The 18,371-nt window shown below is 36.9% G+C and overlaps 1 protein-coding gene across 2 annotated transcripts; it reads left to right on the top strand.

The window, feature by feature from the left end:
• Positions 1–1,620: 1,620 nt before the first annotated feature.
• LOC124638854 (piwi-like protein Ago3) lies at positions 1,621–15,537 on the top strand. Of its 2 annotated transcripts, none has more exons than XM_047175977.1 (17): positions 1,621–1,691; positions 2,794–2,969; positions 3,533–3,623; positions 4,366–4,447; positions 5,183–5,303; positions 5,702–5,873; positions 6,723–6,850; positions 7,166–7,329; positions 8,537–8,734; positions 9,244–9,393; positions 10,404–10,581; positions 11,024–11,281; positions 11,711–11,938; positions 13,491–13,674; positions 14,008–14,173; positions 14,382–14,600; positions 15,143–15,537. In XM_047175977.1, exons 2-17 carry the CDS (start codon positions 2,802–2,804, stop codon positions 15,405–15,407), a joined length of 2,772 nt encoding a protein of 923 aa, XP_047031933.1. In that variant the 5' UTR covers positions 1,621–1,691; positions 2,794–2,801; the 3' UTR covers positions 15,408–15,537. The 2 variants fall into 2 exon arrangements, with proteins under 2 accessions (XP_047031933.1, XP_047031932.1); XM_047175976.1 differs by having other exon boundaries at positions 1,660–1,754.
• Positions 15,538–18,371: the final 2,834 nt, after the last annotated feature.

Here is an 18,371-nt window from a genome sequence, read left to right as displayed (position 1 = left end):
TCAACATAGATGCAATATACTAAACAAGATTGCGCACTGTAAAAATATATATTTACGAAAGGCGAACGGCAGATTTTAATAAATCATATAAATAATTTTGTACCGCATATTTTTTTTGTTGTTCAGTTATAGAATTTGTACCAATTATTAAGGCTACTAAGCCATTTATTTCCATGTTAGTGTAGTATTTTTAGAACTCCGGTTTAATTAATTATACCAATTAAAAGATTCAAGTAATTCGAGGCTCGAAATGATAAATAATTATTTAAAAATAGAAATAACAGTAAATATTATTAACCAATTACATATTATACCTTAAAATGAATAATTATTGCATACTATCTTAATAATTAACAATTTAATGATATAAATTATTTTCACCATCAATATTTTTATTGTATTGACAATTATTTTATTGACAGGTAACGAAAATCTTTCAGTCTCTGTTCAGTTATTTGCTGTTGATTAAGAGACAAGCTAGGTAGAACATTTATTTTATTACCATAACAATGTTTAATAAAGTAGAACATTTATTTCATTACCATAACAATGTTTAATATGTTTATGTACCTAGGTAAAACAACCTACATGGGTACACTGTAGTACATAACCTTAAAAAATAAAACTGGTTATAACTTTTACTTCCCAAGTTCTAAAAATCTAAGAATTTACAAAGGGCTTGTATATCATATTACCACCAATTAAAACAAAAAATATCCCAAAACACGAAATTTTATTAGCGGTACGAAAGTCCCATACAAGCCTGCCATTCACCTTACTCTATTCTTATGCAATAAGGTACTAAATTCGGGAGGCAAATCCGAGCCGAGAGGGATAGTTATAACGGAGGCCGCGTGTCTCTTCTTACACCTTGCCAGCACAAAAAAAAATATGACCAACAGTTTTATCTACCCAAAAAAACATTTGAATCTCTTATATTTTTTAACTTATTTTAGCAATTGTAAGTCAACAAATTAATAACAATCGCATTTATTCTTAAAACATAAAGAATATAAATGTGTATTTTGCTTTTTTTTATTTTCTAGTGGTAACCCTGAATATTCTTGGCGCGTATTCAGCATTTAATTTTTTTTATATATTTTTTTGCATTAAATCAATTTAAACTATTAATATGGTGAAAAAGTGTTGCGTTTCTACTTGAAGCGAATCCTATGGTGTTTGCAATAGATCGTTCCACAAAGGCGACATAAATGGCTCAGCAGTCTGTATGTGAAGCGAAAATACAGAAAAATCAGTCTTCACTTCGAATCCTCCTGCTTTTATACTGCTAATTTCCGCTAATTATTAGAAGCATGTATTAGTATCTTAAGGTAGCAAACTGCGTAAGTTAAAACTTCAATACCAATCTGTGTTTAATTATCTTAGCAAATTCGGATTTGTCTCACATAGCTTAATCTCATAGTCACCCTATTAGAAAGGGACAGACGGCCTCCGTACTAACTGTTTCACTCGGCTCGTGTTCTGGGTTTTAGTGCGCAGTCCTGTTTACTATATTATGTCTATGGCACTCAAGCAAGTTTAACATAGTTCGGTCTTTGCTTCCTATTGTCTATACTGTTGACTCTGTTCGTTCGTGTAATTTCTTCTTATCTGTTATTTATAGTTCAGCTCGTTCATTCTTACTTCTTTCTTGTCTGTGGAGATTTATGGAGAAAAAGAATCGTAAAAGCGTGAGTCCCCTGTTGCCTGTTTTGTGTTTAATTGTTTTATTTAAAACATAATATAACTTGAAGGTATGACAAACTTTATACTACTTTTTTACTATTTCATCAAATAACTATGCTTGACTATTAATTCTGTATCTTGGTTATTTTAACGAAATTCTCTATGTAAAATTGTTTAGGCATAGTATACTATACATATTTTGTAAAGCCAAGAAATGTTTAGCAATCACTTTTGATATGTTGATATTATGTTTTTGCAAGCAAGCATTTTCGTTGAGGTTTTTAACGATAACGCTTACTGCTTCATTTTTACTTTTGAAGAAGTTCAAACTCATAATAAGTAGGTACAAAACTACATTTTGTCAAAAGTAGGTAGACTGTTTTCTTGCCAATTTTTAACTTCCTTACCTATTGTTCAAGTAAAATTTCTCGGGGCAGTCTTGCCCCGAATTAACTTTTCAACGCACTGACCTTCACTAGGTTTCTTATAAGCAAACCTACCCACTTTTTCCAACAATTTGAGCGTGTACCTTTTTGTTTGATCGAGTTAATTTCATCGCGTCACCAACTTTTTAAAACTTTAATATAAGCGCGCCTTCAACTTATGCGTTTCTTGACGTCTTGTACAGCGTACGGACGATCCTCTTTTTTCATACAAAAAGCACTGCGCGCAAACAGTGCGGCGCCGGTCCGTCAAGAAACGCATAAATTGTAAGCGCCCTAAGTTTGCTTCAGTTCGCCCTAACCCTGCTTTTGGGAAATTCAAATTTTATGGTAGGTTGGTAATTTTCATTGTGTAGTTAGTAATAGTTGAACGAGACCGGTAGTCAATCTATTAGGAACTTACCTGACAGTACTATAACTTCTGCTTTCACAGGTCTCAGATAGCAATATCTGGCAGAAATTGTAAGCAGATTTTAATTGGCACATGGGTTTAACTATCAGATAATTAACTCACTTTATTGGTAACCAGTGAAATCAGGCTTGAATCTACTGAATTTACACAACATTCAAAATGTTGTATCGCTGTAGTCAACTTACATTTTACTTTTCTATGTTTGTAATAAGTTTCAGAATGGATACTTATTTCCACGTTTGTCTGTTATAGGTGTGAATATGGCTGATCCATCGAGGGGACGCGGGAGGGGCTTGGCCCTTCTCCAAGCCCTAAAGAAATCTCAAGCAATGGAGTCTTCTGATGAGGCGTCTCCTGATTCTACCCCAGGGCCCAGTACCGCACCTAGCGTGGCTACGAGTGCGGAACCTCAAAGCTTGGTCTCTGGTGTAAGTTTCATCATGTTAACTTTGGTTACAATGGTTCTTAGTTGAAGTTAAACTCGCTCACCAATGGACCGGCAGTTGCTCCATGTAAAACACTAGTATAGTTATAGGCACGGATATTGAGCTCTCGGCGGAAGAGAAGGGATCGCTTTGCGCACTGTACACATAAGGCAATAAACCAATAAATCGCTTCTGCGCAGGTGAAGGTCAGGGCTCAATATCCCTGCCAATGATTATACTCAACTGTATCCAGTTAGACAGGAAGCAGATGCTAACATAGTTGAAAAGAAAAGAAAATTATGTCATTATATAGATGATGACATGCTTTTTAGTTGTTCTATGTGTAAAAGTAATTTACTCAATTTGTTGAAGCTTAGAAACTTATACCGTCTTACCACAAAAACTTTTTAACGTCAGTTTAAGCCTTGTCTAAAAAAATGTCAAATTATGACGTTGACATAAGGTTCATTTTGGAGCCACAATTTTTTTAGACAGGTGTAAAACAGCCGTTTAAGTTTTTGTAGTAAGGCCAAAAATGTTCTTATTCCTTATTATAATGTCTATAGACATCTTCAATGTTGTCGGGAGCTACCTCCATCGGTGGCAGGGGCAAGATAGCTGCCATGCTGCTTGCGAAGGCCCAGCAAAAACCAGGAGGTTTGTTGTTTTAATTTTACTTTTCTTTTCCATTTTATATATTATGTAATGGATTATGTATAAGGAAAATGCGACATTTTGTATGCAGAAGAGAAATTACGTGAAGGGTGGGTGTTGTCTTTTGTAAATTTCTGACATTCAAAAAGTGTTTTGCAGCCAAGTTTGAATAAACGATTTTTGATTTGATTTTGGTGATAAGGATAATTTTACAAAATATTTTTGCTTGTGGCATGAGCTTATTTAGCTAACACTGATTTTCTTCTTTTTATATTTGCCACTATTATTATAACAACAGTTTAGAAGATAATGGTCCACCACAATTCATGAGCTTATCTGTTCCATGATCAATTAAAAGAATAATTTTAAGTAATTTACTTTGACATTATGTATGTACATTTTCCGTAATTCTGTTCAGATTCCATCAGTTTTATCAGTGTGTGAATGTGTCACTTTGGTTGCGGTTTCAGTAATCAGTAATGGGGTGACGATGGGAAACTGTACAAAATATAATTTAATGAATTTTTTGTATCAAATCTTTCTTGCCAAAGTCAATATCGGCACACAAGTAATTTAGCACATTTACCAACCCGCAACAGAGATACCTAAAGATGATTTGATTGAATTGTTTGAAAATTATTGATTTCTATTGTTCCCAGCTTCCATAAAGTTTGACGAGATCTATAACTTTCGTTTTATTTCCTGACTTTGGCTGTGATTGATAAAGAATATTATAACTTTATAGGGCCTGTGTTTTCACCTGCCAGTGATGTTAGCCCGTCGCTTCCTAAAAGTGCCGGTCGGGGATTGAAGCTGCTACAATCTTTGTAAGTAAATTCGAAGCTTGGTTTATTTATATTAAAAAAATATATAAATTAATGCTGCAATACACACCAGATTTCTGTTTAATCACTTTTAGTGTAAGCAGCATGTCATATATACAATATGATAGATCAAATCTCGAACTCAGGGTTAATACAAATTCCTATGTATGATCGAAAAGACAGACTCTCAAACATAAAGCTTTAGGTTCTAATAGCAGCACACAATGCTGAGTTTCAATAAAGATTTTATTTTTTTGTAAAACACAGACATATTATTACAGACACACAGACTATTCCCGTAATAACACATGAGAAGTGGTAGAGTGTGGGCGTTTTTGGGGGTTGTCTCATGCAATACAAAAGTGATGATTTTCAACCTACTAAGAATAAACGCTTTTCAAAGTTAAAGGTTTTTATTTAATACTAGCTTCCGCCCGCAGCTTAGCCCGCGTAGAGTTCGGTTATATCGCATTTCCAAGAGAATTCTTCAAAAGTCCGGGATAAAAACTATCCTATGTTCTTTTATCTTTCTCAAGGTCAACTCTATCTCTGTACCAAATTTTATTAAAATCAGTTCAGTGGTGTAGACGTGAAAGCGTAACAGACAGACAGAGTTACTTTCGCATTTATAATATTAGTAGGGATAGACCTATTACAGGTTCTTAAGAAACGTCAATAGCCAGTGTTTACAATAATGTTGTTACAAGTTAGTAAATGAAATCCAAATAATATGTGCAGGCAAGCTTCGAAAGCGGCCGGCGATGCTGCAAAGGCTGTGGAGCACGTTACAGAGAAGATGGCTGAAGCAAGCGTGTCTGTCTCTAAGCCACCTGGTGACGATCGTAGGAAAAAAGCATTCGTAAGTGCATAATATACAACCCGCCCTGGCTTCGCACGGGATAACAGTATTGCCCCACTATTTAATGAATATTAGGTATATTAATTTTTAATACTTTAATAATACATATTATACCAATAAAGCTTTATTTGTCTTCATAACAATACAACTTATAGACATTTCACATTTTTATAAGGTATTTGTTACTGTTATGTAGTCCCTCTAGGGAGCCTAGGGTAAAAGCCTCCTCCAACTGGTCCACTGGTCCCGGTTCTTGGCAGTTAGTATCCACTCATCTCCCGCTATACTCTTGATGTCATCTACCCATCGCTTTCTTGGTCGACCTTTGCTCCTCTTAACTATAGGGCATTTCCACTCTTCCACAATACATATTATTTACTTTAAAAATGCATTTTCAGAGAGAAGTAAGTGATGCGCCTCCGGTAGTAAGGACTGGCACGAGCGGCACACCTGTAGAGGTGACTGCTAACTTCATATACTTGAATGTCGAAGAGAACAATGCGTATGAATACGAAGTACGGTATGACCCTGAGCAGGACTTTAAGAACTTGCGGTTCAAACTTCTTAGTGGTAAGTTTATAGTGAAATATGAGCACTCTACAATTCGTCATCATCATCCTCCGAGCCTTTTTCCCAACTACATATATTGGGGTCGGCTTCCAGTCTAACCGGATGTAGCTGAGTACCTGTGCTTTACAAGGAGCGACTGCCCTATCTGACGCCCACTCTATTATTCTTGGTCCTAAATTACGTCCCAGCTGTCAATCAACATCCCTGGAAGTCTGACAACCTGTCTTACCAAGGGGTACTGGAGTCAGGAGGTCAGATAGGCAGTCACACCTTGTGAAACACTGGTACTTAGCTACATCTGGTTCAGACTGGAAGCCAACCTCAACTATAGATAGGAAAACGCTTGGGAGATGATGTTACTGACTAAATTAAGAAACATATCAAAATATTCTATTCTATTGTTTAATTTATTATAGTTCGGCCATTCAGAGAATGCGTTCCTGACACGTCGCGATTGAACTGACGACGTAACTTTGCAATGGCGTTGCAGTTACGATAAAAATATTTTTGCTGGTTGTTTACCGTTTTAACAATTGAGGAGCATTAAAACAACATTATTATATCAATAATCAATGAATGTAGTTACGTCGTCAGTTCAATCGCGACGTGTCAGGAACGCATTCTCTGAATGGCCGAACTATAGCAGGAAAAGAGCTATACCAGATTGTTTGACTGTAAGATTAATTTAACATTGTGACAAAACGTTTTATATTTTTTTTTCTGCATTACTAAGCTACGCATATCACCAAAAGTATGCACAGGATAATAATGGACAAGTTTTTGTGGCAATATGATGCATGTGACCTTCTTGCAGTTCACCTCTTATAAACCTGTAATGTACCATTTCAGAACACCGTCAGTATTTTAAAGACAAATCTTTTGACGGCACCACTCTGTATGTGCCTCATAAGCTGCCCGAAGAAGCTCTGAATTTGGTCTCAACAAACCCCTTTGATAACAGCAAAGTGAAAATAACTGTAAGTGTATTTAAATGACAAATTCAATGTTTTTTATGACTTCAGTTAACTTACAATTGAAATGTAATATGATAAAGTTTTTAATGCAAAATATAACAATATACTAGCTCCCGCTCTGGGTTTCCCTCGCGCCCCGAGGTAATTGCCTCCCGCAGCAGGATAGAGACAAAACTATCTATTGTCCTTCTCCTGGGTCTAAGCAACCTCTCCTCTAATTTCAGCTTAAGCGGTTCAGCCATTCTTGAGTTATAAGTAGTAGTACCAATATTTCCCGCTACCTATTAAAGCACTTTAACAACTGTTTTTTCTTTGCAGATAATATTTCGTAGAACCCGACGTTTGAGTGAAATGATTCATATGTACAATGTTATATTCAAATCTATCATGAAGGACTTGCAACTAGTGAGAATTGGTCGCAATCATTTCAATGAGAAAGCTGGCATACCCATCCCGCAGCACAGACTGGAAGTTTGGCCTGGGTAAGTTCTTTTTAATAATAACTGGCTAGGTAAGAACAGAAGTAATCCAAGTAGCATTTTTTAAAAGTTGAGATATTCGTAGAAATGCGTTTTTATGAATATCATAATTATGTTGAGCACATGATTTAAAATATGTTTGTTATTTGATAGATATAAACATAACTCAAACTTTCATAGCTGTTTTTCTTTAGTAAATGCAATTTTGATAAAAATATTGATTTAATTGTAGAAAATAGCAATATTTGTTGAAATACAGAAGCGTAACATAAAAGAGTTTGTTTGAAAAAGTACTGAATAGCACTTGGATTACTTTTGCACAACCTCACTTCATAATCAAAAGTTCCAAAAATCGACTTAGCTCCATTTTGTCAAAAATGTTACTTGGATCACTTCTGTTCTTAACTAGCCAACTATGTTTTTAGGGTTCCGTACCCAAAGGGTAAAACGGGACCCTATTGTTTTCGCTCCTCTGTCTGTCCGTCCGTCCGTCCGTCTGTCTGTCTGTCACCAGGCTATAGGTATCTCATGAACCTTGATAGTTAGAAAGTTGAAATTTTCACAGATGATGTATTTCTGTTGCTGCTTTAACAACAAATACTGAAAACTAGAATAAAATAAATATTTTGGGGGCTCTCATACAACAAACGTGACTTTTTTGTCCATTTTATAAATAATGGTACGGAACCCTCCGTGCGCGAGTCCGACTCGCACTTGGCCGGTTTTTTTCCAACTTAACTTGGTTGAAGAGGTCAGATAGACAGTCGCTTCTTGTGAAACACTGGCACTCAATTCCATGTGTATAGACTGGAGGCTGACCCCCCAGCATAGTTGGAAAAGGCTAGGTAAATGATGATGACCTATGTTTTTTCCAAAGGGCCATAGGTTATACAGGTTTTCTTGTAATGTTACTATTGTCCTAGGTTTTTGTGATCGCTATAAAGCCGGCTATTGACGTTCAGTTTTAACTCCACACTTTTATCCGTGGATATATATATTAAAGTCATTCCTCTGAACAGTTTACTATTTACTTACATAAAGCTGAAGGTCGTTTATAATGCATTATGTTTTTCGTTTATTATAATTGACCCGCTTTTGAATAACGCATATCTCGTTAATTTCTCAATTTGCGATCACTTTCTTATGAAACTTGCCCAATCCGTTCTATTGATCACAACAGCACCATAACCTACACGTATTTTTTTTTTAGTTACGTGACAGCGGTCGACGAATACCAAGGAGGATTGATGTTGACACTGGACTCCACCCACAAAGTGTTACGAACACAGTCAGTGCTGTCATTTATCAAAGAGACGGTTCAAGCCGAAGGAGCTGGTTGGAAGAAAGCTATGGCGGAACGTCTAGTTGGCTGTTCCGTTATGACTACTTATAATAAAAAAATGTTCAGGTATGTTGTGGAGTATGTGTCATTTTGATTAGGGTAACTGCCTCGTTGGTCTATCTGTCGCAAGCGCGGCTGCTGAACACGAGATCGGGTTCCATTTTTGGGTCGGGCTGAAATCGCTTTGTGGGTTTTAGAAACTTTCACTAAGCAGCCCGGAGCTGGAAGTTGGTAGTAGATGTCGGTCCTGCGCCTGATCTCTCTCCCTTTGTGTCGGGTTGCCGTCCCATCGGGCGCAGAGAGTGAAGGAATAGTGCGTGCACCTTTGTCTGCACAAATGCTTGTGCACTATAATATGTCCTGGGCTGGCTGATCTCCTTACTTGAGAACAGCCGCTGTAGCCGATAATCGACTAGGAGGACATCAAGAAAGAAAGAAAGAAAAATTATTTATTGACACAAGCCATACATACACATAGAAAAAAACAAAACTTAAATCAGACTTAGGATCGGTTGTATATATTTTATTGTAAAACATTTCTTATACATCTAATACTGCTCACTTTTCTTTCACAGAGTAGACAGTATTGACGACACAAAGTCACCAAGATCGACATTTGAGAAGGAAGAAAATGGTAAAAAAGTGCAGGTCTCCTACATTAACTATTATAAAGATAACTATGGTATTGAAATAAAGGATTATGATCAGCCACTGCTCATATCCAGGTATTTTTTATATTACCCATTTTTGTATCTCCCCGCATCTGATCATAGTCTAAGTAGACTGATAGCAGATTAAAAACAAAGAAAAAAAAATGCCTAGGTTACTCACAGATACTGTAGCTTTAATGGTGAATTAGTCTTTGAGTTTATCCATTACAAACTGTTACAGCCTTTTAATCATCCCACTTCAGGGCACAGGCCTCCTCTCACACGGAGAAGCATTGAGCATTAATCACCACGCTTGCTCAATGCGGGTTGGTGATTTCAGACTTTATAGTCCAGGTTTCCTTAAGATGTTTTCCTTCACCTTTTTATCAGCCATTGGTGTCTAAGATACACTTAGAAACTACATACCAATACTCGAGAGGTTGGTTCTTTACCCACTAGGCCACCACGACAATTATTAGCCATTACAAACTAAAGCCAAATTACAAACAAAATTTATTTTTTATGATAATGATTCACTTTAAAGTCGTGGTGGCCTAGTGGGCAAAGAACCAACCTCCCGAGTATGAGGGCGCGGGTTCGATTCCAGGTCAGGCAAGTACAGTCAACTTCAGATCAGTGGTAACAGTTTTATAGGAAAATCGTACTTATTACTATTGAGTTAAGGTGCATGACAGATACCACTGATGTGCGGTCTACCGTACCAATGCAACTTTTCTAAGTTTGTATGTACTTTCTAAGTATATCTTAGACACCAATGACTGTGTTTCGGATGGCACGTTAAACTGTAGGTCCCGGTTGCCATTGAACATCCTTGGCAGTCGTTACGGGTAGTCAGAAGCCAGTAAGTCTGACACCAGTCTAACCTAGGGGTATTGGGTTGCCCGGGTAACTGGGTTGAGGAGGTCAGATAGGCAGTCGCTTCTTGTAAAGCACTGGTACTCAGCTGAATCCACTTAGACTGGAAGCCGACCCCAACATAGTTTGGGAAAAAGGCTCGGAGGATGATGATGATGAATGATTCATTTTACACAAATATATATATTTTTTTATTATCAATACTCTAGGGACTCAAAACTCATGTCGGGCTCTGAGAAAAAGATAGACTTCATGATTTGTTTGGTACCTGAGCTGTGCCAATTGACTGGTCTCACTGATGATCAGAGGAGTAACTTCAAACTGATGAAAGACGTCGCCGCACATACTAAGATAACGCCTAATCAACGTCATGCTGCCTTTAAAAAGGTTAGAATTTTAAAATATTGTAAACACTTAAAAGATTCGTCTCTGAAAAGAGTGTCTATGGAGTTTCTTGCCGGTTCTTCACCATAAGATCACTCTTTCGAACCGTGCACCTAGCTATTGACGCACCTTAAGCACCTCTAATAGGTCTACATCAAATAAAAACCTTTCGACTTTGCCTTTGAGATTTATCTGCCAAGAAGGGCTATATTTATGTGTAAACAAGTGTAATGTTTTTTTTTAGTTTGACTGTTTTGAAAATCTTGTCATTTTCTGTTTTAATGAAAGGTTTCTTGAGAGTTCCGAAAATTTGAAATTTTATAAATCTGGATGCAAAAATGTATATGGTTAAAATAAAATTTATGAGATTTCAATAAAAATATTACCATACCTAGTCCAAATAAATCCATTAAATACTAATCTGATCTTCCCCAAAATTTTACAGTATATAGAAGCAGTAATGAACAATGAAACGGCAAGAAGTCGTCTAGCGGGTTGGGGCCTTAGCATAGCACCTGAAACTATCAACCTCACAGCCCGTACATTGCAACCGGAAACGTTATACTTTGGTAACAACGTCAAAGTGCCGGGCAAACCTAATGCAGAGTGGAACGCTGAGGTGACAAGGAACCATGTCATTCAGGCAATTGATATTGTCAAATGGGTGGTGTTATATACCGACAGAGACAAACAAGTGGCTAGGGTAAGTTTACAAAACAGTTTTGTTGCAAATAATATGCAATTCTGCTCAGAATGAGTGCAAAAAATGAATGCATTCTCTCATTCATCTAGCTAGTCTCTTCCAAACCATGTTGGGGTCGGATTCAGTCTCGCCAAGTGCGCTAAGCACTAGTTTCTTACAAGGAGCGACTACTTATCTGACTTCCTCAACTAAGTTACCCGGACTACCTAATACCCCTAGGTAAGACTTTTTGTCAGACACACTGGCTTCTGACTACCTGAAAGGACTGCAAAGATGTTCAAATGCATTCTCTCACAGACACCATAAAATAAAAATTATTCCTGAACCTATGAAGAACTCTTGTTGACAAGCTGGCTTTCCTGCACATTTCTGTTTTCTATGCTTCAGCAAAACTGAACAGAATAAAGCAACATGTGTAAATCATTTCAGGATTTCTTAGAAACCATGAAGCGTTCGTGCCGTCCGATGGGCATCAACGTGGCTGAACCAGAAATGATTCGCTTGCCAAACGACCGAACAGACTCTTACGTACTAACTCTGAAGAAAGTCATCACATCGGACTTGCAGATTGTGGTGGCGATATGCCCATCGGCCAGGGATGACCGCTATGGGGCTATTAAGAAGATTTGCTGTGCAGATAACCCTATTCCATCACAGGTAAATCTATGCTTCTATACTGTTATGATAGACATGTCTGAGAGACATTTTGTCCGCGTAAGGGGGTAAATAGGCATGATGACAAATTTTTAAATTCCTTTGTATGATGTAGGTATACGTCTATTTTATATGAAAAATTATTAATTTTAAGAAAATGCGAAGTTTTTTTATCAAATAATTGCATTTTTCTCTGTCCACTTTGAATCCGGCGCGAAAACGCTTGTCAGTGTCATGTCGTCACTTGTGACGTCACGACTGAAATTACAAGACGCAAGTAAACAACGCTCGTGCAATAATTAAGTTTTTTGTGTTATTAAATATGAATTCGAAAGTGCATAGGTGTTGTGGGGTCCCCCAGTGTAAGAACACATCCAAAACAACTCCTGATAAGTTATTTGTGTACGTTCCTCACAATAAAAAAATACGAAACAAGTGGCTTAAACTTGCAAGGCGAGATTCAAAAGCAATATTGCCCAGGGTACAACTTTTTTTTTGTGAAGATCACTTTGATGTAAGTTATTACATAGTTCTCTAGATTCTAGCATAGTTTATAATGTAAATAACTATTTCGAGGTTAGGTTTCATCTCTCATTGTTTTTTTAATTAAACTAGTATACTTACATGGAAGTTTTAACATTCTAAATTCAGCTGAACAAAAATCTTTATTTGATGCCAAAAACTTTCCCAGCATTATGATATCAATTCTAGGCAAATTAGCGCTGTTTGCCTTGATAAATCCGGGCTCCATAACTCGTGTTATAAACAATTAATTAATTAAAAACAAAGATCGCAGTGGAAGTTCACAATAACGAAATGTGACGTTCGCGCGCTTTCGCGCGAGTTGTTTTGAGAAATGACGTCACGAGCTCTGATTGGTGTTCAAGATATCATGGCGGATTGCCTTATTTCGTAATTTTATTTTATAAAAATACATATTAATCACATTATTAACAAAGAAAACAATGCGCGTTTTATATTCCAAGCTTCAAGTTTAATTTAATAAATATATTATTTTAATGATTTTTGATTACTGTCATCATGCCTATTATATAAACATGTGTTCCCAATTTTTTTTATCCAAATTGCACTATGAAATTAATAGGTAAATAAGAAAGTTTTTCCCATCAGACATGTAGCAAAATTTTTTATTAGGGTTCCTTACCAAAGGGGTAAAACGGGACCCTATTGTTTTCGCTCCTGTGATAGAGAGTTGAAATTTTCACAGGTGATGTATTTCTGTTGCCGCTATAACAACAAATACTGAAAACTAGAATAAAATAAATATTTTGGGGTCTCCCATACTACAAACGTGATTTTTTCGCTAATTTTTGCTCGATATTGATAACGGCAACAGGTATGTGCGGTTTTATAAATAATGGTACGGAACCCTCTGTGCGCTAGTCCGACTCGCACTTGGCCGTGTTTTAAAATTAAATTCTTAATTTTAAAATTGTTTAAGAAAACTGACGTTCCTATTGTCCGTGACCTAAGACAGCGAGATGAAAACTGAAAGTAATAGTTTCAGTGGTAATTCCCATATTTTTAATTTCAGGTAATAAACGCTCGTACGTTAATGAATCAGAACAAAATACGGTCAATTACTCAGAAGATTCTCTTACAAATGAATTGTAAGATTGGCGGTACGCTGTGGAATATCAATATACCTTTCAAGTCCGCCATGGTGATAGGCATCGATTCACATCATGATGCTTCTAGAAAGAAGCAGAGTGTTTGCGGTAAGTGCATCAAACTCAAAACTTTATCTGTCATTATCATCATCATCATCATCTCAGCCATACGACGTCCACTGATGAACATAGGCCTCCCCCTTTGATCTCCACAGATACCTGTTGGAGGCGATGTGTATAATATTCTCTAAAAATCAATCTAAATTCAATAATAACAGTAACTTGAACCACTATTTTAGTAGTATTTCATTAGTTCAATGTCTTTGAGTAAAAAGCCTTATAATTTTGATAAAACTCAAATGGAGTATAGTAGGAAATCTTGAAGGGGCCTACTGCTCAACTTCTGCCAAATTTATGAACACATAGCTTTTTTACTTCCAGCCTTCGTAGCATCATACAACCAGGCGTTGACGCACTGGTACTCAAGGGTAGTATTTCAGTCTAAAGGTCAGGAAGTAGTGGACAGCCTCAAGGAATGTTTTGTCGACTCTCTGAAGCACTACATCAAAGTCAATTCGCAATTGCCTGAGAGAATCATTATATACAGGTATGTGGATAAAGCTTTCACATAGATATGAGTTTTGAGATGAAACTTTTTAAATCTAAACTAATACATTTTTTTTCATTATAAGTACTTTCGACTTTCGACTCACAAACTAACTTTTGGTACGAAAGATAAGCTCAAAATAATTCCTAAAATTCAATTATACCTTTCAGAGTGAACAGTCGGAAAATTTATGGTTTCGTAATTTCAGGGATGGTGTAGGCGACGGTGAATTTAAAGTGATCCAAAAATTCGAAATACCACAGATGGAGATTTGTTTATCGTTGTTCGAGGGTGAATACAAACCTCGGCTTACTTACATAGTGGTACAGAAACGTATAAACACTAGAATATTTATGAAGTGCGGTAGTGGCTTGGAAAACCCGAATCCTGGTACTATTGTGGATCACGGCGTAACTAGACGCGATTGGTAAGTTCCTAAATAACTTGTAATGTTATCCGACTTAAATAATTTGTAAAGTTATCCGATTCGTCATAAACTCCCGAGCTTCTTTTTCAATTATGTTGGGGTCGGCTACCAGTGTAACTGGGTGCAGTTAAGTAATGGTGTTTTAGGAGCCAAGGAGGAGTAGTTTATCTGACCTCCTCAACCCAGTTACCCAGGCAACCGAATAAACCTTGGTAAGACTGGTTGTCAGACTTACTGGCTTCCAACTACCTGTAACAACTGTCAAAGTTGTTCAATTACAGATATCTGACTAGTTGGGCTTTTGAAAATTTTATGACTTGGTTAATGTTGTGTTTATAATAGTTTAGAATTGCTTAATCCTCTTGATGAAAAAGATAACTATCGGAATTTTGGCGTTCATTCAACCAACTTACTTTTGGATTTGAACTGTGCGATCTATCGATATTTTCGATATTTCTGTCACCTTTATTCTTTTGCGTCCACCTCATTTAAAACGTCTCTATTGTTTTGCGTCCACCTAATTTTAATCGTCTCTATTCCAGGTACGATTTCCTAATAGTATCCCAGAAGGTGAACCAAGGTACAGTAACACCTACCCACTACGTAGTTCTCCACGACTCTAGTGATATGACACCGGATCAGTGCCAAAGAATCACGTATAAAATGTGCCATCTGTACTACAATTGGCCTGGCACCGTCCGAGTCCCGGCTCCTTGCCAATACGCTCACAAACTAGCGTACCTAGTAGGCAACAGTATACACCAAACGCCGTCTCCGACTTTACAAGACAAATTGTTCTTCTTGTAATGTTTAGACTCATAATTTAGTACTGTATAGTACATTTTTTTTAGTTTCTATTTTTTTTATGATAGTTTTTTAAGTTGATTGTAATTGAGCAAAGCTAAGACACACATTCACTTGAATTAAATCTATTGCTGACCCTTTCTTAGTCAACAAAGTAAAAAGTGTCAGCAATAGATTTAATGAAGCTTTGTGCAACTGACGGACATTCCACTTTCAAGCAATTTTGTTGTTATAGATTCAACACTATCGTAGTATTATCTAGTGATACCGATTTCAGTATAAGATCAAAATAAATATCCTAAGTAGCGTACCAAAATGCGGGTGTTCGGGGAACGAGGAACATTACTTACGGGCTTTGCCCTCTAACGCCTTCTTTGGAACCATTTCTTGACAGATGTCTCGAGGAACCCAAATGCCTCGTTAGCTAACTAGTAACTGGTCGGTTTGGTCTTGCCTACCGTATGTTATTTGACCTACAAAGGGCGCCTGACCTACCTGCCTTATAGCATCTCCGCTTGTCTTTCCTTCCTCCGTGTTTCCTTGTTTTTGTATAACTGGGCCCAGATTCTGCTAAGTTAATAATGTCAAAATTGAATCGCAATAGCAATTTTAACCTTAGCGGGCATTCTGCTACTAATATAAAACCAATCGTATTCCAATAACATCTCATAGGTTTGCGATTGGTCTGTCATTTGGTCTATACGGTATTGAATCACAGAGAAGGATAAACACATTTATTTATGAACTCATCGAACACAAACTGTTTAGAAGGTAGGTAGGAAGATTACTTTACTGTTTCGCACTAATATTGTGGCGCCCCCTAGTGAGTTACAGCCATGACACCTATCTAAGAACATGAACTCATCGAACACAAACCCGTTATCGAAAACCGCATCAAAATCAGATCATTAGTTTAGAAGATAGGTGGGAATATTACTTTGCACATACGCACACACAAACACACAAACGCACATCTCTCACCCTAAACGCACATACCAGCTCCGTTCAGTCGTGGGTAAAAAGAAAAATAGCGGAATGCCACATACGCTTCAATCGTAATTGAGTCGTGATTGGATCTCAGTCGGATATGAGTCGTATGTCGCTTAAGTAAAATTAGCAGAATCGAGCCCCTGGGGCCCTGGGAATTTTGCTTTTTTTTTAAATAAACCTTTTTATCCTTTTTTAGCTACGATACGGTTGATCTTACATTAGTAGCCAATTGCCCGATAAAGTTAAAACTGCTTTTGAGATTAAATTTTTCATCAGAATCAGGCCCCTGGACCATTTCTATGAAGTTTGTATGCACAAAAGAGGGAGTGTTCTGTGTCTTTCTAAAAAGCTGTTTCGAAGTACAAATTGACTGACAATTCTACTTTCTTTGTTCGGATGTGATGCGTTGGGTATTATCTTTTCCTGCCAAATGTTCCCACCGCAAAACATTGTGATTTTTATGTAATTACTGTATGTCTTAAATGATTGAATTAAAAACTGTGATTAATTATAAGTGAAGAAAGTTGTGGATTCAATTTAATTGTATGTTCTTAAAATTATGGCCAAAATAAAATGTTTTAGGTTTAATTATAAAAGTGTTTATTAAAAGTTGAACATGGTAAATTCTTAAATGATTAGATTTTAATGTTTTTTTTTTTGAATTGTCAGGACGCAATCTCAATGATAATCATCATTTGTGTTAATTCTTAAAATTATCAAAGTATTTTTTTTTTTATGTTTGTGAGTACTTAAACATAAGTACATAGATTGTAAGTAATCGCCGCCTACTCCTGTTTAGGTCAGTTCTATTTTCTTAATAATATCGCTTTATGTTAGACTGACAGTCATCAGACATGGTACTTAGAGATGATCACTTTATATTTTAATAGTTAAGCTTCAATAATTCACATTATAAGTTCACATATGCTACAGTCTAACATAAACTAATTAATCTATCATGTTGACTGTCCAACCAGTCAAGTTTCAGGTTTTTGAAGCATTAACCTCAACAAAATTGATTTGAGCCACAATAAATTCTTTACATTTCAATCCAAGTCCGATTTTTAACCGACTTTTTTATGTTTGTTCAGCGTTTACTCGAAGACGCCTGGAGCGATTTGCAAAATTATTGTTTTGTTTGATAGGGTATACCTCCTAAGTAGTTCCATAATCATCAGGTCCTTGAGGATGATGGAAACCCTGAGATATCGAGGGCAACTTTCGAAAGTTGTAATTGTACCTTGACACTGAGGCGTATGTCAGTGAAGATTTGGAGCTGACCTGATGATGCAGACGAGAGAAGGTCGAGGGAACTCGGCAACAGTACATATTAACTGCCTCGTTTTAGGGCTATTATTCGTATTGTAATAAGTTTCTTAGGGCAATCTTAGCTCAATAATAGACTAACGAAAAGTCATTCCAACTTATTGTTTTACTGCCATCTTCCCACCTCCGTTGCTGGAGTCAACATAAGTTTGAAACGTTGAGGTAAAAAACACCTAACGCCAATAGAATCTTTCATTTCCAAACTACACATTGCGACAACAACACGCAATTACAGTCGCGGATACTCTACATATAATACGTACCTTATTGTCGGATTATCATCTCCCGAGCCTTTTCCCAACTATGTTGGGGTCGGCTTCCAGTCTAACCGGATTCAGCTGAGTACTAGTGCTTTACAAGAAGCGACTGCCTATCTGACCTCCTCAACCCAGTTACCCGGGCAACCCGATACCCATTGGTTAGACATGCGTCAGACTTACTGACTACCCGTAACGACTGCCAACGATGTTCAATGATAGCCGAGACCTACAGTTTAACGTGTCATCCGTAATACAGTCATTGATGTCTAAGATATATATTAGAAAGTACATACAAACTTAGAAAAGTTGCATTGGTACTTGCCTGACCTGGAATCGAACCCACGCCCTCATACCTTTCATTTGATACCCATTTCATTGGGGTACATTTCAA

Source organism: Helicoverpa zea, chromosome 18 (genome assembly GCF_022581195.2).
Source record: "Helicoverpa zea isolate HzStark_Cry1AcR chromosome 18, ilHelZeax1.1, whole genome shotgun sequence".
In the NCBI taxonomy this organism is placed as follows: domain Eukaryota; kingdom Metazoa; phylum Arthropoda; class Insecta; order Lepidoptera; family Noctuidae; genus Helicoverpa; species Helicoverpa zea.
This window is presented reverse-complemented; position numbering and strand designations above follow the sequence as displayed.